The 24,327-nt window shown below is 33.0% G+C and overlaps 1 protein-coding gene across 1 annotated transcript in view; it reads right to left on the bottom strand.

Moving 5' to 3' along the window:
* Positions 1 to 1,446: 1,446 nt before the first annotated feature.
* The window catches only part of LOC118198457 (protein shifted-like), a 43,077-nt gene continuing 20,196 nt past the window's right edge, over positions 1,447 to 24,327 (bottom strand). Inside the window, exons 4-9 of the mRNA XM_085815825.1 lie at positions 23,369 to 23,473; positions 21,244 to 21,339; positions 19,372 to 19,467; positions 14,121 to 14,249; positions 11,523 to 11,618; positions 1,447 to 2,885 (exon numbers count right to left, since the gene is read on the bottom strand). Of these exons, the coding sequence (XP_085671951.1) occupies positions 2,845 to 2,885; positions 11,523 to 11,618; positions 14,121 to 14,249; positions 19,372 to 19,467; positions 21,244 to 21,339; positions 23,369 to 23,473 (563 nt within the window). The 3' untranslated portion in view covers positions 1,447 to 2,844. The remainder of the gene's footprint in view (positions 2,886 to 11,522; positions 11,619 to 14,120; positions 14,250 to 19,371; positions 19,468 to 21,243; positions 21,340 to 23,368; positions 23,474 to 24,327) is intronic.

Below are 24,327 nucleotides of genomic sequence, written 5' to 3'. Positions count from 1 at the left end.
GTTCTTAATACATGTGAAATTAGTATTAGATTATTCACTGGAATTATAATTTGAAATAAATATAAAATTATTATTCAGTATCAAATGACAGGCATGGCCAAAGTGTGGCTCTTTGACTTGCTAAACGCGGCTCTTGTGTTAAGCAGTAGTTTTATTTATTAAATAATACTATAATTTGACATATTGGCCTACGACACACCTTTATAACAGTTAATAATTTAATTTTTAAGACTTGAAATTTCTGAATTCTAGCATGTGGCTTCGACTCAACTGCAGTTTGATTACCCCTGTCATATGATATATAAATTAGCGACAGAATTCGAAATTCAACCAAATCGGGGCTCAGCTGCCTTAAGGGAAATAATAACAAATGCTAAAATGTATTTCGCAATACATTAACTTTCTGTTAATTTATAGTTTTCAATAGTTAAAATAAATTTACCATATTGTTTATTAGAAAATTAAATACTTTGATCAAAAATTTAAATACCAGATCTCTCGATACGGGTTTCAAGGGTTTGTCGCTGGTAAAAGATTGAATTTTATTGCTACCTTCTGTCTTAAGTTATATTTCCACAAGAAATGTGAATAATATACAATACACAAACATCTAAAAAGCTGTACTTAAATCTGCCTGAAATTATATTAAAACGTGAGAGTTAAATCTGCTAAAATATAAGCTTCATGAAGCAATATGTAGAAATTGTTCCTAGTATTCTTATGTATTTTAAAAAAATTTTCCTTCTTTTTTTTCCCTCAATGCACAAACATCTTAAACATTGTACTTAAGCCTACCCGAAATTACCTTAAAACATGAGGATTAAATCTGGTGAAATATGAGCTTCATGAAGGAATATGTAGAAAATGTTCGTAATATTTTTATATGTTAGGGAAAAAAAGGTGTTCTTTTCTTCCTTTTCCATCTTGTTTCCTCTTTTTTCCCCAAATGCACAAACATCTAAAAAATTGTACTTAAACCTGCCCGAAATTACCTTTAAACATGAGAATTAAATCTAAAATATGAGCTTCTTCATGCAATATCTATAAAATGTTCATAATTTTCTTATATATTTTAGGGGGAATTTTTTTTTTTTCCTTTTTAAATTGATCGTAAGGTAAAATAAAACAATTTCTTTTTTTCTTTGAATTTCTTTTTTCATATTTATCCTGTTCCATTTCTTAATGAACTTTATTAGATAAACCTTTCAACAGCAAACTGCGAGCGGATAACAGAATTGTGTTTCAGCATGTATGCATGACACACATGTAAAGTATGCAACGAACAATTTCATATTTTTCTGGAAAACTCGAATTCAAATAGCATGTGAAAAAAAAAAGTCGTACCATAGTACGAAGTCCAAGATTCGGACACCTCAGGACTTCAGCGATTCCGGAATTTTCTGGTGTAGAAATTATAAAATTAAAAACATGAAATGATTTTTATGAAACAATAAAGCATTTATGGTCTTAAGGGAATCAAAATTTACAAAAAAAAGCTCGGTATTTATTTATTTGATTTATAAACATTTCTTTCTGTGCAAGTTATTAAATATTTCATATAATTTCTTGTTCCGTTGCAAAGTTTCTGTAATTTGCCGAGTCAAAGATTTCCATTAAATTGGGAATCGCAATTTTTTCCTTCTCAGCAACTTCTTTGCCACTTTCTTCTCTGTCGGTTGCTTAGCTGGCAACGCCTATACTCTATTGGCGATATATCATGAAACTGACTACTAAAAACATGCTGTTCCACTAAATTTTGTCTTTCTTCTGTCACATACTGCGGGAGTTGTGCCTGAATTCTATAAGCTGAGTTACTGAGTATACTTACATCTATTTCTTGCATGTACTTAAGGCTTATCTGAGTCTCGAATAAATTCATTCCCGTATATACTTAAAGCTTATGTGAATAACAATTCAGTTCTTACTAATTCAAACAACATTAAATGTAACCTTTTGGCATATGAATATCATTTACGGAATCTATTTTTTTGCATGTGGAAACAAATTTCTGTTAAATTCCTCTTTTTCAACAAAAATGCTGCGCAAAGTAGCTGGCTAAAGTGTTCATCCTTATGTGTTGTTCACTATTGGATTTCACCGTGCTGTTGGGTGTTCCATTACTAATATTAAAAATATATATATATATCGCTGCATTCTCAAATTGTCATGAGCTGATAGTCACGTGGTGATGAAAGTAAAAAATGATTGCCAGATTGGCGTCATAGATGTAAGTTATTTACCAGCGAATCCATATTAAATCAGCCATGAACTTTTGTAGAAAGTTTCTGTTTGAAATTTATGCTGAGCGAAAAGGCAGTTACAGAGCCATCAAATTATTGATCATATAGATTTAAGCTAATAAATGATTATGTTTCTTCAACATAAGTGTTTTAATTAGTATCGAAATGAAATTTAGAATCGGGAACTCTGACATACTTTTATTATGAAAAATGACTGCCGTGCAAGCTTGAAACATTAAGCATATACTAAAGCAAGAAACTACTTCTGGAATCTTTCTCCTCTGTGTTAGAAAAAAAATGCTGTTGACCCGGAGATCTGGATATTAGATCATTCTAGATTTCGGACTTTGTGTTATATACGAAAATACAAATATTCAAAAGGGAAATCTTCGTCCAATTTTGCTTTTCTTAAAACTGCCGCAATAAGGTATTAAATTCAGCACATTTAAAAACCTGCAAAACTTGATAGGCGCATTTTTAAGTGGCGAAGCTTTTCCTCTTTGAAAATTGTCTTGAACATCGTTTAACTTGCATCAACAAATCAACACCATATGATGTATTGCAGAGCAGTCAGCTGATGAATCCTACGTACTGGAATTAATATTTAATGTAAGAGTTTTCTTTGCCACCTTCTTTTTGGCCTTCCTGAAATAAAACCATACTGTCAAAATAAAGCTATGTTTTCTTTTATTAAGATTACAATAAAATTGATTTTTAAATTTTTTTTATACAAAATTGTATTCCACAGCTGAATATTCTATGTAAATTTTTTAACCCTAAAAGTTCACAAAAGCGATTCATTTACTACATTAAGTGGCCATTTTATTATGATCACCCCATAAAAAGTTTTTCGTGTCGTTGATTTCCTCATAAGACTTAGACTCGATTATTGACCGAACTATTGCCAAGAGCAACGTTGCCGGTTCCAGAAATAAAGCCCTGGGGCACATGACGTAATGAAATCTGGATGTGGAAGCAATCTCAAAAGAAAAAACGGAGAAAAGAGAAGTACCAAAAGGAGCAAGTCAATTTAGTCAGACCAGTTCTTAAAACGTGACGAGCGATCAGTTTTCTAGAAGAATCCAAGACAATGCAAGTTCAATGACAACAATATAATACACTACACTACAGCAATGGCTTCAATGACAAACTCAAATTCTTCAATACAACCTCAATCAATACAACTAAATAACACAATTCAATGCAAGGATACAACACAATTCGCTACAGCAATTCTACAACAACCTAGGCTACAAAGTTACAACACAACTATTTGATCACAACAATGCAAATTATATCACAGCAATAGCTACCACAATTTCTAAGAACAATATTTAAACAGCAGAAATACTTCTATCAAGATCAGATGCATTAGAAGTATAAACAGCTACCAACTGAGAACTAAGTGATGAAGTTGTCATCTCCTCCCAGGAAGGTGTGTGCTGCCAGTGGCCTGAAGCTTCGATCTTCGAAGAGAATTTCTTAATTAAAAGCTTGAGAGTAATTTACAAAGTCACACGGCACAGCTTTGTTGAAGAATTTTTTATTGGATCTTCTGATATAATCTGGAATTGTCTCAAGCTTTAAATCTCTATGTAAAAGTTCATTACGAATAAGATAGTGGGAGTCAGTAACTATGCACAGAAATTTGTTCTGTACAACTTGCAATTGATGAAGCTGAATTTGACTTTTAATGTGGTTGGACCATGTGAGTCTTTGATTTAGAATGATTCTTAAATATTTAGCCTCTGTGACCAAAGGAACAGGTTCTTGGAAAAGGAAGAGTTCTTTAAAAACAATGTGTAAAAGTTATTTCCTCAATATTCGTAGAGAGCTATTTATGCAAGCTTAGCCCTCTATCGGCCACAATGTAATGCCATAGCTAATTTGCTTCAAACTATCAGATGGTCATAATAAAGTGGTCTGTCGGTGTATAAATTATTTAAATAAAGAAAGTTGTAACTCTGCAAAAGGACCAACTAAAAAGTACGATTAGTAATATGACATTTGTAAATAAAAGACAAAAGCTGTTTTTGTTCTTAATACAGTTATCCAAAATATAATTTGACCTAAATTTTTGTTTTATTAGTCCAAAGGGGCTTTGTCTCTGAAGGACTATAGCTTTTGTTTTGCGATTTTGCGTTGAATCACTATAAATGTCCTTTTCACTTTTCAAACTGTTGCCACCAAATGTTAGAGTCCTGCATTATATTTGAAGAAATTAAATAATGAATAATCTGCATAAATGTATGTATTTTTCTCGCATTCTGATAAAACAACGGTACATAGAGCCATCGATTTTTGAATGACGTAATCCTCCTACGAATATGGGCGTGTGGCACACCAAATTTGAAATTTGTTTTATTATAGATTTCATATTTTGTAAAACTTTAACGAATTTTTGAGTAACAAACTCAACGATTTAAAAGCGAGAAATGGCAACACTCTACCGGGGAGGGGGGAAACCTTTTTATCTGCACCGCGCGAAACTGTGTATCGGAAATTCTAAAGATATGCTCATTTTAAAATTATTTTGTGACATTGCTATTGAACTGAATTTCATGGTTTAAGTGCAAAGAACGTGATATTTAATAAATAAAGGTAACACACAAAACGTTAAAAAACTCCCCTTTGGACGTAATTTAAAATCTGAAACCTTTCAGATTTTTTTTCCTTTATAATTTCATGCCTCAACGAATAAAAAAATACCGCATTTCTTAGGTTCAAAGACGCAGTTTTCCCCTGCGTGCGATCTTTAAACTCGAGGTGACTCTGATTAGCGATGGCGTCTTCGAAATGCAGGATGGTAACTAGTAGCTGCTGATTCAAAATTCTCTACATGCTCAGTGAAGACATCTAAAAGCCTAATTTTGTACTAGCATTTATCCATATCCAGCCCCCCCCCACACTTTTTTTAAAGATGCCAGAGAAACAAATTTTTGAGGGAAAAAAAAAACCTGTCTTCCGTAACTCACTTTGGTATGTTTAGTCATATTCAGCCACCTGACATTTCAATCATCAAACCATTCGAACTCGGGCCTGCGATACCGAAGGGGCCGAGTTCGAATCCTGAGAAGACATGGATGTAAACTGTCTCTCCCCTCATAAGAGGTAGCGGTGGCGGCCTAATAGGTGCGCACATAATAAAATGATCACCACTTCTGGCCTTAGTAGTGTCGCAAGCCTAAAAATAGCTAAAACCCGCCATTTAAAAAAAAAAAAAAAAAAAAAAAAAAAAAATTCTTGAATCAGCAATATGGATCATAGCAGTTTCATTAAATCAACTACTGCAACAACTTTCTGCCTAATTTCTGGTAACGTGATAGAGTAAAAAGGGTCCTCAAAGGTTATCATTAACGAGTCTCAGAGAAAAAAGTTCTATGGAATCTGGTTTGGAGATCCGAGAAGCAAAGATTTATAACACAGATTGATTTTGCGGACTTTGACGAATGCAATTATGAGTCATAATTATGTTCAGGTTCACTGAAATTGAGAATGTATCTTTTTCATAATATGTGAGATGACTGTAAGAAAGACCGTTTCTTCTTAATCTGCTTTTACTTTATAAAACACCCTTCATTATGGCTGCTAATAGTACATTTTATCCGTTTTTAAATTACCTGAATCAGGGATCTATATCCCTTATATTTATTCTGTTAGTCATTATAGTTTTAATTTAGAAATTTAATGTTGCGAGCTATGATTTTGTGACTCACTTTAAATAATCATTCTCAATGAGTAAGAAAAAATTAGAAATCTGGTGTAAATAATAACGACACACAATAAAACAAACAGCTGTATAAAGCTCAAGGGAAAAGGAGATATAAGCAATTCCTTAGCACTCAAAAAGGATCGTTCCCAAAGCACTAAAACAATAAACACTAAAAAGCAATTTGCTGAATTTTTGTGCAGTTGAGTTGAATTTTTGTGCAGTTGAGTAACAATAATTATGAGCTAATTGATAAATTATCTTGGATCTCGGAGCCATATTCATATGGCACTGCACAGGCTTCTGGAAGATTTGAAAAAAGTCGTACCTAGAGCTTCGAAATTGTGTCTTCCCGAGTCTTCCTGGAATTCACCAAGTTTTAGAATAATCTCCAAATGTGTGCAACTTGAAGACAAAAATTTTTGTTAAAGCCCATTAGGAATATTTTCGCCAATATTTCGCATTTTAATTGAGCTAATTTTTATAATCTGAATGTTGTTGGACTCAGCATAGAAAGATATACATTCCTAGACAAGAAGTAAACCCTTATCTACAAAACACAGAGCAAAAAATTGGATTAAACATAAAATAAATTCTAAAACCATTAGCCAAAATGAAAAAATTAATAAATAAAAAAAATCTTAAAAATTTCAGATTTTAAATTACGTATAAAAGGATGTTTTTTCAATGTTACCTTTATTTATTAAATATCATGTTCTTTGCACTTAAACCATAAAATTCAGTTCAACAGCAATGTCACAAAGTAATTTTAAAATGAGCATATTTTTAGAATTTCCGATACACAGTTCCGCACACTGGAGATAAAAAGGTTTTTTTCCCCATAGAATATTGCCATTGCTCACTTTGAAATCGTTGAGTTTGCTAATAAAAAATTTGAAAGTTTTACAAAATATGAAATCGATAATAAAACAAATTCCAAATTTCAAATTTGGGCTTTCAGATGTCCATATTCGCAGTAGGATTACGTCATTCAAAATTGGATGGCTCTAGGTACCGTTCGTTGCTTACATACATTTATGCAGATTCTTTATTATTTAATTTCATCAAGTATAATACAGGGTGATAGTATTTGGTGGCAACGATCTGAAAAGTGATACAGCCTTTTAAAGTTTTCAACGCAAAACGAAAACAGTAGTCCTTCAGGGATAAAGCCCATTTGGACTAGTAAATAAAGCAGTCAAAATATCACAACAGTGCATGAAAACAACAAAGCAGTCAAAAAGATTTAAATATTAGCAACAATATTTTGTGGCATAAAATAATGCAATTATATAAATGCTCGAAGATGTAGAATCGTACTTATTTAAAGAATTTCGAAGCTCGTAGAAAGATATATATATCAGTAAAACTGAAAAGGACCCACAAATGCCACAAAGTGCAGAAGTCACCACAGCCATCAGAATATGAGAAATATGCAATTTTATCTAATGAATGCTATAAATTCAGAAAATATTTGCCTGTATACTAAAATGAAACAACTCGATCTCATTACTAAATTTTTAAATTGTTGTTAACTACTTAGACTAAAAGTCAGGACTTCGGAAATAACAATTTAATAGCAGAAATTTGAATTGAATAAAATTTAATCGCTCGATTTAATCGATTAAATCGCTCGATTTACGCGGTACTCCTTTTACATGATTTCGTCTTTACTCGATTTAAAAATTAACGGATTTATAAAACTTGGTAAAAATGTATATTCGGCTGCATATACGCAAATACATATAGTATTTCATTTTGAATTCATTTGAATTATAAGTCATTTTTGAATTTCATTTCTTTGGTAACACTGGGTACAACAACAAGGATTGGGATTTCACGTGTAGTAAACGTGTAATCCCCGTAAGTATGTATATGTATTTCACAACAGTAAAGCTATTTGGCTGATGTGAACTAGTGTTTTAGCAGCAAAGCTTTTTATCTCAATATTTGAATGTTTATTGGTCAGTTTTTAACATTTATAATTTCCGTAAATTTTTTAAGGCTTTATAATGCCAAATAATTTGGAAAAAAAATTCAAATAAAAAGAAACGTTATTTCTTTAGAAACAAAAATTAAAATGTTAGATCATCTACATAATAGAGAAAGAGTAACAGATGCTGCTAAATTTTACTCCATGAAGGAAGCCACAGTAAGGACAATTTAAAAAAATGAAGACTCTATTAGAAGTGTAGCAGCTGGAACTTGCAGCAGTAAAAACAAAATTTCATATGTAAGAGATGATACAATGGAAAATATGGAAAAAGCATTAGTGATATGGATAGAAGACCAAATTCCAATTGATACTAATGCTCTTACAAATAATGCTTTAAAGATTTATAAAGCACTTAAGAATCAGTTACCGTCGACTTCGTCAAATGAAAAAAAGGTATCTTTTTCTGCAAGTTATGGTTGGTTTGAGAGATTTCAGTGGCGGCTCGTGGCTAAAATTAGTGGAGGTGCTGTTCCAAAGAAATTTAACCTTTGTTTTAAAATTGTCTGAAAGGAAACAAACATGTATAAAAAGAAAATTTATTTTGAAACATCAGGAAATCTTACAATAAAAAAATTAAGCATTTCTTAATTACTTTAACCAAAATTTTTACAGTTCACTCTTTGTCTATTCATTTAAAAATGAAATCCATTCTTCTTGTTTTACTTTGCGCGAAATAATCATTAATTTTCTCCTTGATCTCTGGATGACAACTGAGGAGATTTTTCTTTAGTGAAAGCAATGCAAGCGTATTTAGTCTTTCCGAATTCTAGTGCTTCTTAGAAAAGTTTTTAATGTTGAAAAGCAGCGTTCTGCCTCTGATGTAGTCATGGGAACTCTCAAGAGAATTTTTATCAGTTTCGTAATTCCACTAAGAACATCATCTAGAATATTTTCGAAGATAAATTTCAGTAGCTCATTTAGTTTGCAGTATTCATGGATATCACACCTACAATAGAATACTTTTAGTTCAGTTTCAAGCTTTTCTTTGTCAATCATTGGATATGCTTCAGTGGTCAGTACTATTTCTTCTGTAGAATGTTCATTCCTAAAACTAGCGAAGCATTTCTTGTGTAACAATTTAGAAGCTGCTAAGTGTTTAGTGGAAGAATATCTCTGCATTATATCAGTACATAGTATAAAGTCACATATTTCCTTCTTCTATTCTTCTGCCATCGGTGTCTTTAGAAAATTCTCACAGTACTTTGAGTTTCTTAATTCTAAGATAGCAGTTTTGGAATTTGTTATATATTCGTTAACTTTAAACACACTAATTTCTCTGAATTGCATTTGATTGTATATTATTTCAGCATGAGGTATCTGATGAAAAAGCTCTAACCAAAACTGGAAATTATCATCATTTAGATATTTTAAAATTCCTATTGCTTTTGCAATAGGAACAGTTGTTTCATTTGTTGTTGTTCTGCATTGGATGTTGATTGAATTTCAGAAAGACAATTTTTTAAAAGGTTGCAAATTTTCATGAACTCTGTTTATGGTCCGTATGATGAAGTTCCACCTTGTGGAGGACTACCACTCGCGCGGAGTAAAAAGAAATCACTTTTCGAACAACATGCCAGAATTTCGGCGACAAAGTGGGGGATGGCTACTGACATAAAGCTTAAGGATTATGTATTGTCAAAGTATAAAGAAAGAATTAAAGACTAAAGGGCACACTATATTAAATATTAAAAATAATAATAAGTGGAAATTGGGAGTGCTGCAGTTCCACAGTGCTTATTACGAGTCGCCACTGAGAGATTTAAGCAAAGACATCCTTTACATAATCTAAGATTGAAAGGAAAAAGTGCGTCTGCTGATTCGGATGCAGCACAACAATATCCAGCAAAATTTGCTGAAATCATTTCCACCAACTCTACACTTCTTATCAGATCTTCAATACTGACGAGTCTGGGTTGTTCTGGAAAAAACATGCCTGAAAGAACCTGTTTAGCTAAAGCTTGCAAATTAGCTAGTGGTCATAAGGTAGCGAAAAGTCGTATAACAATTCTTTTCTGTTGCAGCGCTTCAGGCGATTATATAATGAAACCATTGGTTATTAACAAATCAAGAACACAACGCTCATTTAAAGGAATAAATATAAATAACCTTCCCGTTTATTGGATGGCTAATAAGAAAGGGTGGGTCACTGCCATAGCTTTCAATGAATGATTTCATAATATGTTTGTCCCATATGTCAAAAATTATTTAAGTAAAAAGGCATTGCCTTTTAAGGGCTCTTCTATTAATTGATAATGCACCTGATCATCCTCAAGATTTACAACACGAAAAAGTAGAAGTTGTCGTTTTACGAAAGAATACAACTTCCTTATTTACAGCCGTTAGAACAAGGAATAATTTCGACTTTAAGTCATTGTATATCAAACAAAACTTCAAGTATATTTTAGAACAAATGGAGAATGATGAATCTCTTACTCTTATGGATGCCTGGAAAATTTACAGTCTACAATCTTAGATTACAATTTACAATCTTAGATTGTGTAAAACATGTTGGACTGCCATATATTCAGATTAAACAATCAACGCTCAACGTATGTTGGAAAGCAATATGGCTGGATGTTGCTAAAGATGAGAATGATAGATTACCATTAGAGCATGAATTTTCTCAGATCACTAAATTGGTCCAAAATATAGGAGAAGGTTTTTGAGGATTTAGCTCAGGCAGATATAGAAGAAATAATGGCTGATGAAGAACTAAATGAGGATGAGTTAGTTAACATGATTCATGAAACAAATAAACATGATGAAGACAATGATTCTGATGAAGAGCAATCTGAAACAGTTGCGTTCACAGCAAGAGTCATAAGCGTAGGACTTATAACAAAAATTAGGTAATCATTTTTTACAATATGACACGAATGTTGAACGAGCTCTCTTATTCCAACGGGAGGTTAGTAAGTGCTTAAATCAATATGAGGAGGTTTACAAAGATTTAGGGGGGGGGAACCTAGGCTGTTGTTAATTACGGATTTCACCACAAAGTCTTCCCTTATTCGTCAACCATTGAAGCTGAATCTCGTCAAGAACGCTCAAGTGACATCGTACCAATCAAGAAGAAAAGACTAGGTTCATGAAAGTGATGACAGTGATTAAACCTATAATAATTTTTTGGATGATCTTATATTTCTCTAATATAAAATAAATTAAATATGTACTTCTATTACCTACATATATTTGTTATTTTATGAACGATGTATAACTGTATTTATTTTAAGATATCTTACTTTTGTTTTATGTAAATAAATAACTAAATTATGCATATTTAGTGTGTTTTTCGTTTTACACGGTTTTACATAGCAAAATCAAAGATTTCGATTTACACGGTTTTGTGCGGAACCTATCTTCCGTGCAAATCGAGGGATAATTTAGATACATCAAAACAAATATTTTATTTTTTATAGTAACACCAGAAAAGTAGTATTTTTTAAAAGTTTTTATACATTTTGGAGAGTGTGCGTATATCTACTATCCGCGTTTTGAGAATTAGATAATAGTAGAAGATAACAGGTAATAGAAAAAAATGAAGATTTGTTGCCTTTGTTGTTGCACAATCACTTACTCCTATTGCACTTGTTGCCGAACCAGCCTTTGTCACAGACACATCTCTTGTTGTGGCAAATCCCGTTGGCACATTTCTTCTTGCAACTTTCTGAAACTAATAGGTATAAAAAATTAAACTGCTGAGTAGCTATGATTTTGTGAGCATGCCATGCAACTCGAAATCACTAAGAAATTCCTGTAAGCTCTTAAGCTGGCAATAAAATAGCAAAAAGTAAAATTTTAATGCAAATATAGCTATAGGATGACTCTTAGAAAGGACTTCAATTGGTTTAAAAAGTAGATTAATTCTTAAATAAATGGAAAGGGAGAAAAAAACTTAATTCAAATTAATAAATATGCATTTTACAAAACTACGCAGAATTACGTTGTAGCAAATTCAAGCATATTAAATTACAGGTTTTTAAAAATTCATAACTTACTTAATATATATCAGCATTTATTATTTATACGAAATATGAAAATTATGCAAATAATTAGTAATCACAAACCAGATTAGATAAAATTCTTCGGTTGCAGATTAAAATAAAAATTTCTGCTACAATGGGCAAATGCATGATAAATAAAGAGATTTTTGGATCAATTTAAGTGGTAGGAAAAATATAATTATTCTTACAACTACACTAAAATTTTCAAAATTGTTTAAATAACCAAGGTAGGAAACAGATTAATTATATTTCTCTAAATAAACTGGTGTGCTTTGTTACAACAAAGAAATACTCTAAAAATAACACATTCTTTAAATAAAATTAAATAATTTACCACATTACTTAAAGTAATCTCTAAAGTAGTTCATTTCAGTCTAAAATAAGATGAATTTTCTTTTTTGGTAACTCTAAAATGCATAAAATATTTTTGTGTCATGCATAAAGGTTTTGGACTAAATTTATGAAATTTATTTAAATAAGAGAAGACAAATGCATGAACTTTTCTTCGATTGAACTACGTACAAATACACTTTTCGACTGAACTTTTTACACTGAACTTCATACAACATTTTTGAGTTTAATATGAAAGTAAAAGAAAATGACTAAAAATCAAATAACATAAGTTTAATTTAACATAAATATAATTTTTTCGTCGGGGGATGGCCAGAAAAAATGTCAAACTTAGCAATTCAGATATTGTTTTTAGCATACAGTGTAGCTAGAAGAGATATATAAGTAATGACCAACAATTAGCGCTTTGTTTCAAAATCCGCTTTTTTGTCAAAAAACAAATGTTACTCTCCTTTGAATCAATCTTCACAGATTTTCCGTACCGACAGACATTTAGAGTGTTTTTGATGTTGTTTTATTAATGTAAATATCATTTTTAAAGTTTTTTTTTTTTTTTTTTGTCTGGTTTGCTCTAAACATACTGCCTTTCTCAAAACAAGTAAATCTAATTTTCAAAGATATTGATATGAAGCTCTCTGAGAAAACCATTTATGTCCCTATTTTTGTTGAAAATTGAAATAATAATGCCATCTTACGGTCAATAGGAATAGCTTTTGGAAAATCGTGAATCACTTTTGGAAAAAAAAGTATTCATATCCATTGAAGGAAAGATTTTGGATGCTGGTGAAAAACAAATTTCGTCTACGCGTCAAAAGGGAAGAAGCATTTGCGCCCAGCTTCCTCTTAGCAATCTTTTTTCGTTTTTATCTCTTGTAACGACGACCTGTTGGTCAAATAACGTGTGTTAAGAACGAAAGCCGCAGCAGACCGCAGAGGGGAAAATGTACTGGAAGTTTACTTTACAGGGGCTGCCAATCCAGCCTTAATACTTTTTTTGCGCATGCGCGAAATAGATGTCGAATCGGTATCGAAGCTGATCGAGAGCCTTACTACCTTTTTGCAACAGTTACCGAAGGTCGAAGCTCACGTTTGTCAAGAGTTCAGATTTCTGAGATATTCCCCTGCTGTATCACCGTAAATCACATCAGTGATCCGCTCAAGTAGGATTAAGATTAATCCTATAAGTTCTTTGACTTTCTTACTATTTATGAATTTTATGTTTACTTGGCGATTTGGCAACGGGACCTGAAGACGAGAATGTCTCCCTCGGGATAACAGAGGCATGGAAGGTAAATTAGTTTACATTACGTCTATGGAAGCTTTCTTTCTTTACATGCACATTCTTTGCGCTGATTTCATCCATTAGTTCTTCAACAGTGCTTGTGAACATGGGAAGTGAAGATTCCAGTGCAGACGCTGGCTCAGTGGTAGAGCTTTCTACCAAGAAGAGGAAAAAAACAGGGAGAATACGCATGTTATGAAAATTTTAAGAGCAATCACATGCAAATGAAAACTATCTGAATCACTCTGGAAAACAAATGCTCTTGCTACGCCACTGCTTTGTTTCATCACGCACAGTGAAATGACTGGCCATGCTAATTTTATTGCAGTCCGAAGTGCCATTATCTGTACAACATAAAAACCTCGCGAAGCTCTTTCTTTTGCAAAATGATCTTGAAAAACCTATTTTGATATACTAATTTATAAAATTATTGCAACATAAAAATCAATAGTTACTGAAAGAATAAATAAATACGAAAAAATACTGAAGGACGATGATATTATATATATATAAGAATATATGATGAAAAATTATGTACCATGTTTTGCAAGACTTGGTCTTTCAAGCAGCCCTTCACATTGAGGACCAGTGTATCCCTTCTTACAACGACATTTATTTATTCCGACACAACGACCTCCGTTTAGACATGGGACGACAGTACATTTACCTGTGAAATGAGGAAAACTTTAATATACCTATTAAATTTATACTAGTACTTCATATACAATGAAATGAATAATGGTTTGATGAGGAAATTTTTTCTCGTATGCATAATAAGTACGAAACACAAATAGAAATGGAAAACTACTATTTCAATTTCGTCTTTATATTTTAAGAATAAAAACATGAAGAGACTAGTCACAGTTTAAGACATGCGAAATGCATGTAAGAACGATTGTAAATTATTTAATTGTTATTAGACAAAATATCTATTGAGAAAATGGCAACAGCTAATTTGTGGATGTCGTTCCATTTATAATTTTAATGGCTTGATCTACCTCACATCGCTTATGTCAGAATAGGAAAAAGATTTCACTTCGGGTATAGGGAAGATGAACTATTTAGTGACCTCCAAATTGATGAAAAAATAAATCGAGTCTGCCTTAAAGCTCTTGAGAAAAATGAATTAGAGAAAAATACGATCAGTCTTGTCAGTTCTCAAACAGATTCTGTAGATAATGGATTAATTATGATAGAAAATCCTTCCGAATGTTTATTAGAAATAAAAAATGGCGAAACTTGTATACCAGTGATTAACGTTAGCGATAGAAGTGTTAAGCTCCAAAAAGAAAATGCTGCAAATAGAAATCGACACTGTGGCCAACTGTTCTCTAAACACCACTTCATGCCAAGGCAAAGACAGAATGACGAAAGTGATGGTAGTCAGAGCCAAAAGAATGTAGATGATAAGCAGCAACTACAACCTCAAAGGCCTTTGCGAAGGCAATTACGTCATCTTTACTTCAGGCAATATTGTAGTTATATATTCATAGGACTTCCACAAAACGTTGAACGTGATGGAAGTGAAGATGAACAAAATGAAAGAAAAAACGAACAAAGAGTTTCAGGAGGTGGAAGAGACAATCACTGGAATCCTAGACTATTTTATCAAAGGTGCTTTAATAGCAAAACCCACTATCATACGAATGACACTCAATGCAGTCAAAGTGGAATGGAAGGAGAAGCAACTAGTAAAGATACTGAAGCAAATGACGAAGAACAGCTGCCACGCGGTCACGGATATAGATCTTGTCCACTTTACAGATCAAAAATGGGTTGTCGAAAGCCCCACCAAGCTGATTCACGTGCTAAAAACAGATCTTCGGAGGCCATCATTTCCAGAAATAACAGAAGATGATGATAATGACGAGGTTGACGGCGAACTTAAAAGGCCCAAGCGAATAGTGCGCAAACCATTGCGCTATAGAGACTTTGTGTAGGACTTATAGAATTTTTTAAAAATTATATTTGATTTTACTTTTTTTCTACCTACTTATTATATTTTATTGTTGTTTACTTGTTTCTTTAATATATGACAAGATTTGGTTCAATTGAGGACAATTGAAAAGTCAGGATGGTCGAATGTAAGAACGATTGTAAATTATTTAATTGTTATTAGACAAAATATCTATTGAGAAAATGGCAACAGCTAATTTCTGGATGTCGTTCTATTTATAATTTAAAAAATATACTTTCAGATGATGTACGCTTCAAATGTTTAACGATACGATGCAGTAAGTACGTTTGTTATGTTATGTACGTTTACGAATACGTTACGTATAGGTTATTAAGATTTATCTTCAAATAAATGTTTATCTTTTACAACCATTTTACGAGTGATTAATTTAACTACAAAAGGAAGTTAACATGCATCTCACTTAAATTTAACCTGGAAATAAAAACGTGCTCACAATTCTTATTTGCAGTAAATTTTATGTGCATGCGCGATTAGAGTTTAATACGATGAATTTTAAAAATGGATAATAATAATAATAATAATAAAATTAAATATTATGGGTATATTAAGAAATGCAAGTTTCCAACTGTTACATGGACGTACTGACTACTACACTATGCTATAAACACGGAAGAATGCCTTTAATTCCTAGCAAATATAAGTGCTGAATTAAATTAGTATACACGGAATCCTTCTTGCTTCCTTGCAAAACGATAATTTCTTGCTCTGCTATAGATATGAGTAATTAGTAGTTTTGCTTAACTCGTACAGCTACAAAATACAGTAACCAGGGTTACCACTCAAAGAGGAAAATGAAATTGCCTGACTTTTCCAGGTATTTTTTTAGAAAATTCCAGTCTGTCTGCGTAGTGCATGTTGGCTGTGCTGAGAGGTGAATTAATTATGGTACCATTTGAAAACACAAATATATATATATGTAATAATTTTGGGCAGTCAGGCACAGGAATTAAGAAGATTGGCATCAGAATTCGGGCTTGGCTGAGTGCAAATTAAGGCATCCAGTGACGACAAAGAAGAATAACTTTATAGCTTCATATCTTTATTCAATGCAAATGACAGATCATTGTTATTTTAGATTAAATTCTCCAAAATTACATATCCGATAACGATTTAAATCCAATAAGATTACTTTAAATTTACTGCACCATACTATTCGAACAAAGGAAGACACAGCAGCAGCAAAGGTCTGATAGCAGCAGAAGGAGAAAGCAGTCTGAGTAAAAAGTGGCGCAAATTCTGTATTTATACAAGCAGTGACATAACATGCCAGAATGTTCTCGAAATTACTGGTCTAGGGAGAAGATTCTGAAATTGCGGAAAGTTAATTAGAGGTTGCCCGTTCGTGTAGAGCAAAGCCATCGTATTTTTTATATTTTACATCTTCCCCCTCAAAGCGAGAGGCCGGGAGAGCAAAGCATTTGTACATTAGTGAAGCAAGAAAAAATTTAGAGTATGAGGAAAGAGATGAAGAACATAGCCTACTGGCTTTAATTATGCCCTATCATAACTCATCATCTTTCTCATATATTAGAAAATACTTAATTACATAATTTTATAATGGAACCTATAATTTATAAATAGCCATATAATTTATAACTAAACATCTAATTTAGAACTATAAGACAATATATGCAAGACTATATATATATATAATTCCCAACGCATTACTATTATAAATATAATAGGAGTTATTTTCTCCACTAAAGATTGAGATTAGAAACTGCCCAATCTAGATTAAAAAATGTCTTTTTTGGAGACATTTTGCAGCTAAACGAAGGAAAGAAATCTAATGAAATTTTAAAATAAATTCAGGTATTTTATATTTATTTAGCAGCATGCATAAGCAAAAAATATTTGCATTAAATTTAGTGATAGGAAATCATACTGCTAGAACTAGTTTCAGGATTATGCCAGAGAAAACTGCCTGAAATTTGAAAGTATTATTAATTAATAAATAAATAAATTTAGATGGAAGAAGCCACATTAAATGATACGAATAACATTAAAATAAAGTTAATTACTTAAAAATTGAATTACAATAATCAGCGATATTTTGGCGAATTATAGTTATATTAAATGGTTAGCCTAGATGACTGATTACTATTTTTTTATTTTACTACAAAATGACAAATTAGGCATTTATTAAAACGAAAAAAAAAAAAAAAGTTAAAATGATTTTGTGATAAAATCCTAGTATATATGCTACCACCTTGGCACGATTTTGAAAATTGTCGCCATCGCCAAAATGACCCGTCATGCTTATCATAATGTCGCCTAATCTCGTGCGTACCATGTACTAGGACAGTATCTTCAGTTGTCCCCGGGCGCTAAAAACACTAGCTATGCCTCTGTACTAGGATTAAACCGGTTTTGTTTTATATGAGAATGAGACGTTATTTTCTTTAGTTCAACATGCACTGCACATGCGCAAGCAAGTCTTTCGATTCTCTGGACCATTCCGGTCAGCCAATGGTCCTGCGTACTTTCCTAAGATTGCCGCCCTCAAATTAAGAAAAAAAGAATGCTGTATGATTAATAAAATTTTTACTTCATACTCTCTAAGCACTTACATATGACAAACTGTACAAAAAGTATTTAAATATGGCAGGTACTTGCAACGAATTTGAACTATTTAGGCGCGGTATTACGAGAGTCCGGCCGTCCGAGTACTTTAACATGCTGCAAACCCACTAGGAACGGGCCTGTCGATTCTCGAGGTTACTGGAAACTTGCTTTGCGTTTCTAAAAGACAATCTGATTGGAGCTGCGAAAATTGGCTCTGCCCGTCAGCTGCCCGAATGACGCTCACGCGATGCATAATTCGCCAAGAAGTGATCACTTCCAAATGTTGGCGTAAAACTCGCTTTTTTATACCCAAAAATCGCCATAATCTAGAAAGCTTCTGGAAATCTGGAAAGCTGAAAATCTAGCTTTTAGTCAAAATCTGGAAAAGTCAGGGAATTTCAATTCCCTGACTTTTCCTGACGTTTAAACTAGTGCTGGTAGAAACTCGTTCCTTGGATAAGTTTCTTATAGCGTCACTTGTTGCTAGATCTGATAACACCATTACGGATGCTGAGTTACTGGACAAGCGGTTCGTGTATGGGTTAGCTAATGGTAATGGACAAAACTGCTGTAAAATATATCACGAAAGGTGCCCAGTTATGTGTCGCATTTATCTAGTATCGATTTCTCTCTGTGGAGAACCGTTAAGACTATCATGTGCAAAGCACCCGTTACTTCTGACATAGACCTCCAGGAAAGAACTGACATTGTCGTTTCTAATATCAGCAAAACTACAGGTATCTTAAAATCTTCGGCAGTCTAATACGGGATCTGTATTACGCAAGAATCACTGCGAATATTAGACACTTTTAACACTTCTTGTGAAACCGGATATTCTAAATTTCTCATCTATTCTACTGTTAGTTTCGCCTAGTAAAATACTGTACACTGTTTTCTGTACTGTATTTTTGGTGTATCTTTGCGTCGCCTCCATTACCTTCGGGTGGAGTTGTCCGTTTATACTTTCTGATGTGAATATTTTTCATGTAAATTCATAAGCATATTTTTCATGTAATTTCTCATGGGTGTCCTTTTACGACGAAATATAGAGACATCATATAGTCTTAATTTCAAAAACAGAGAAAGCAGAGGAATATTATTTGTATTAAAAATATGCAAAATTTTCTCTCCAAACGAACATATAAAGTTACTGTGAAAAGTGTCTAGACACTAGCATTTCACTGATAGAAAAATATGGAATATTCTCACTGTAAATAGAACATATGCCATATAGAAGTATACTTACTGTATTCACATCGTGCCCCATAGTACCCATTTCTACACAAGCAAGTGTCTTTGTTTATACACTTACCGCCATTTAAACATTTTTCGAGACACATTCCTAGATTGGATAGAAAAAAAATTAGCATTTTTATAAATCATTTTTAAAGCTATAACTGAAAGTGCACACACATACAAACACATATATATATAATTATACGGAGATCTGGGAGATTGTGACTGCAGGTTTTATTTTCTCAAACATTGATCGTATACCTAAACTTGTATTTCATATTACAGACTCACTTATAATAAGATGGAAACTCGCAGTGGCCTTATAGGGACTCTGTAAATATAAAATTTCGTTTTATATATAGTTTTACAGAAAAAAATCCAAACTGGTGAATTTATTATTAAACTAAATACAGAGAATTCTAAGCCTTAACGTATATGTTACGGTGAAACATCGAAATCTGGAGAATGTCGACTTCCATCGGTGAATGTCAACATTCACATAGTCGCTTGGTGTATGTCCGAAATATTTTCCAAATACTCTTATTTCTGACTTACACCGGTAAATGTCGACATTCATCATGTACTAATGGTGAATGTTGAACATATAAGAATATTATATTTTCTTCTCCGTCATTCAGTCGCGAAAAAACGCACTTGAGACTTAAAATAAGAAGTTGTGAATATAAGAACTTAAAACATATAGTACAATCAAAATGAGAAAGGAAAATAATAGAAGTTAAAAACTTAACTAAATTATGTGATTCAAATCTTATTTATTACAACAACTTAAACTATTATGATACTTTGAATTGCACAAGAGGCCCTTGCTTTTACTACTGCTTTTATTTGTGGAACACTTCCTTTTGCAATGACAAGCGTGTACATATACTCTTCTCTTTTCGACCTACACCAGAGCATATCTGTGATTGTCGATATACACCGGTGAGGGTCCAAATGTATAAGAATGTAATGCAATATTCGATCTTTCACTGACGTATTTGGTGAATGTTGACATTCTCCGGTGAATGTCGACATTCTCCAGTTTCGGTCTTTCACGGTAACATATACACTAGACAGTAGTTGAAGATGGACAACACTATTGTCTATAGCAACCACAAGATGAAAGGAAACAAAATATGGAAAATTATAATAAATGCTGGATACAGTAAGAATAGGTTGTGCGTGTAGAAATTTAGATTTCTTCGCATGGTCAGCACGTGATAGCGCTGTTAAACGATTTAGAGAATTCGACACGTGCAGGCACTTGTTACACAAAGTTGTAGTAGTAGTAGCACATAATAAGCGGCTGTTTTTGCCAGTGAAGACTATTAGCCTGTTTGCTTGTTATATGGAGATTATCTACAATGAGCAAGACCCAGGCCAGGGCATAGCCAGGAGACCAGCGGAATTTATTTAAATAAACTTCTCTCGTACATAATTTTATTATATATTTCGTTACATTTTCCGATTGCCATTTTGTTACATACATTGTTATAATTTTAGATTTCTATCTACATTTCTTTTTACAATTTCTCATCACATTCGCATTTATCTTTCCGGTTTCTTATTACATAATTACATTTTGTTATATATTATTAGAGTATATTTTGAAAGAATCTGTGAAAGCAAATTATTACAACATTGTAATGGTTTTCTATTCTATCCCTTGTTATACTACCTGCTGGGTGTTCTCTCGGTTACTGTAATAAGCATTTAATGTAATAAGTAACTATCCATAATGTGCTATCGCAAAACAGCATGCTGTTGACAGACTTTTCCCCAGCAGTATGGACTACTCAATTTCTAAGCATAATATCACAGCATTTTAAATGAATATACATATTACAAACTGGATATTTGCATCATGAAATAAAAACATTACCGCCTTCACAATGGGGCCCTATATAGCCATCGCTGCAGGCGCATAGTCCGGGTGAGATACAAGTGCCTCCATTCATACACTGTGGATAACAGAGAGCTGAAAAAAAGACATACAAATATTATTTGAGACGAACATTTAATAAATTTTGAAATAAATATGAGCTATAGAATGCTGTACGATATAGAACTCGTTTGGTTTCTCTCGACATACTGCAGACCAAAGAATAAGACAAAGGCATGCATACTGCCAAGTATTCAAATGTTGCAACTTGTGCAAAATACTTTAAAAACTTGAAATCTTAACAAGAACTTCAAGGTACATCCCTTGTTAAAGTACAGGGTGGTTATAATTAAAAAATCCGCTTTGAAAAGGTCATAAAAAGAAAACTACTGGACCAAATGTTATCAAACTTGGTGATGGTGTAAAGATGTCATGAGAATTTATTTTCCTAAAAAAAGTTCAAAAACTCACCACCAGGGTAAAATGGCGCTGTTTGTAATATTGTTAAACGAAATAAGACATGAAGACATCGGTTTAAAATGTGTTTAATCATTTCCGAAAGGTGTTGCGAAGCATGCTCAATGTAGAGTCCACCATTTTCCGAAAGTTAAATCATTACTGCATTCTCAGCTCTCAGCTTATCAGAAGGAATGTTATTGACATGTCGGTGTATCGCATCTTTCAATTCCGACAAATTGTTTAGATTATCACCATAAATAGTGCTTTTGAGATAACCCATAGCCAAAAGTCCCAGGGGGTAACCGGGGTGGCTAAGAAGTGTGGAAGTGTCGGCCTATAATACGTTCATTTGTGAAATGTTGCCTATGTAACTGTGTGACACATGTACCAATGTGCAGTGGGGTCCGTCTTGAATAAAAATCCTGGTGTCTAAAAGGCCACGTTGCTGCAGTTCAGGTATCACGAAACCATTTAACATTAACGCTAAACGAGCTGCAGTCACAGTGCATGTAACAGGTCTAGCTGTCGACTGCTCTTCAAAGAAAAATGGTCCAGTTATGAAAGTAGTTGTCATGTCACACCAAACAGTCACTTAAAGAGAATGCAATGGAACTGGGTAGATAATATGAGAGATTTGTTTTTTGTTTGGCCCATGTCCTGCAGTTATGAATGTTGACATCGCCTTTTAGCTAAAAATGGGCCTCATTTCTCCACAAAATGTTCCATGGTCAATGTTCGTCCACTTCCATCAGTGCAAGAAATTCTAAAGCGAAGGATTCTCTTGCAGCAGGATCGTTAAGTTCAAGTTTTTGAACATGTTTGATTTTGTATGGGTAGAAATACAGCACTTTAAGGACAGTTTTGTACAACGTACCGCATGATACGACCATTCGGCATGCAACAGCCCGTACACTGCACGTATTGTGCGTGCTTTCCGTTGTTGCTTCCTCCACTGCTAATGCGACAACCTCCTTGGTTTCCTCAGAAGAAGGTTTCCTTCTCCACCTAGGTGCAACAGATAACAAACCCGATAACAACCTTCAAACTTTCCCATCATTTTCCCCAAACCTTGAGGAGTCATTGGCCCTCGGCGTATTCCTCTTACTTAACGATATCTTTGCAAAGCACGTCATTCATAATATCATTTCACAATAAAAGCAAGGTCTTGCATGGTTAGAGACATTGTTTATTTGTAACAATAAGAACTCTGACAAATACCCCCACTTTTATCTGAAAAATCAAATGACGTATAAAGCGCATTTACATAAATCATTTGCTTCTTCCTTCCGTAAGCCAATTACAAGGCGTTGCGATTTTGCATAACCCCACAAACAGTTTCGCTTTAGAAACGATTAAACCGATATCTTCATGTCTTAGGGCCATGCGATCTGTGAGAAAACGATTTCCGGAATGCGCACACTTTTGCGAGTGATTTGCGATCTCACATTTTCTAATCGCTAATTTGTGGATTTTCACGGACGGATTTCTCCGTTACACGGATGTTGCACTCGACTTTTATCGCCTTTAAATGGTAGTTTTGCTTGGGTTCGTGACTCTTAGCCCACGAGACACTTAACCAATACCAATTAGCCGAATAACTCAGAATAATTCATAATAAAATCTTTTTGTTTCACTTAGTTATTGATTCAGTGTAAAATATATTTACCCGAATGACAGTATTTCCCCATATATCCTTTTGGGCATTCGCATATTCGATGCTGATTACACCTGCCTCCGTTGGCACATTTCTTATCACATTCTGGATCAGGAACTGAAAAAAAAAAAAAAAAAAAAAAAAAAAAAGGAGAATTTTAAAATCAAATCAGGAAATGCTGCTAACTGCGCAAGCATTGTTTATTGAAATACAGTCCTTGCATCAATTCCCTCATGAGGAAAGAAAGAAGCCAATTTCGCTTTGTTACATATAATAAAAGAGGTTACAAATTCAAATTGCAGTGAAATGCAAATTTGTTCCAATTGTCTTACATGTAGCTTTAAGTTTTAGGTGTCATTGGGTTCTGAGCTGAAAATTATTTATAAAATTAAATTTCTAAGTTATTCTATATACAATTTATATTATCTTTAACTAACTCTTTAAACAAGACCTGACACAGCATGTTATAATTTATAGCATTATATGAAACATAGCATGTATTTATACCCCTTAATTTTATTTATTCTTTATACATTTATTACATACATTTTTTAGTATTATTTTACCAGTGATATTTATTTAGTATTATTATTATACCCGTGGATATTCTTCGCATTCAAATGATCCATTTTTGACAAAAAATACGCTTTCATGTCCGCCCTCTCTTTGAAAGTGAACATTTTAATATTTATTGGCTAAAATGCTTTTTAGAATCTTTCAAATTTTGTACTTTAAGTTTTAAAAATTTTAAGTTTTCAGGTTGTATTACTTTTTCTAAATTACTCTTTCAGATCTAGAATACCGTATTTTCCCTTGTATAAGGCGCTTCTATGAAGACGAACTTTAATTTTCGGACCCTAAAATTGAAGAAAAAAAGTAAAGTTATTCGGATTGTCGGACTATTTTATAATAAGCTGCTAAATTATAATATAAAAGGCAAAAAATATTACATAAAGTTATTGAAATCATTC

Source organism: Stegodyphus dumicola, chromosome 4 (assembly GCF_044657685.1).
Source record: "Stegodyphus dumicola isolate Sdum_Otavi_A_Nest chromosome 4, ASM4465768v1".
In the NCBI taxonomy this organism is placed as follows: Eukaryota; Metazoa; Arthropoda; class Arachnida; order Araneae; family Eresidae; genus Stegodyphus; species Stegodyphus dumicola.
This window is presented reverse-complemented; position numbering and strand designations above follow the sequence as displayed.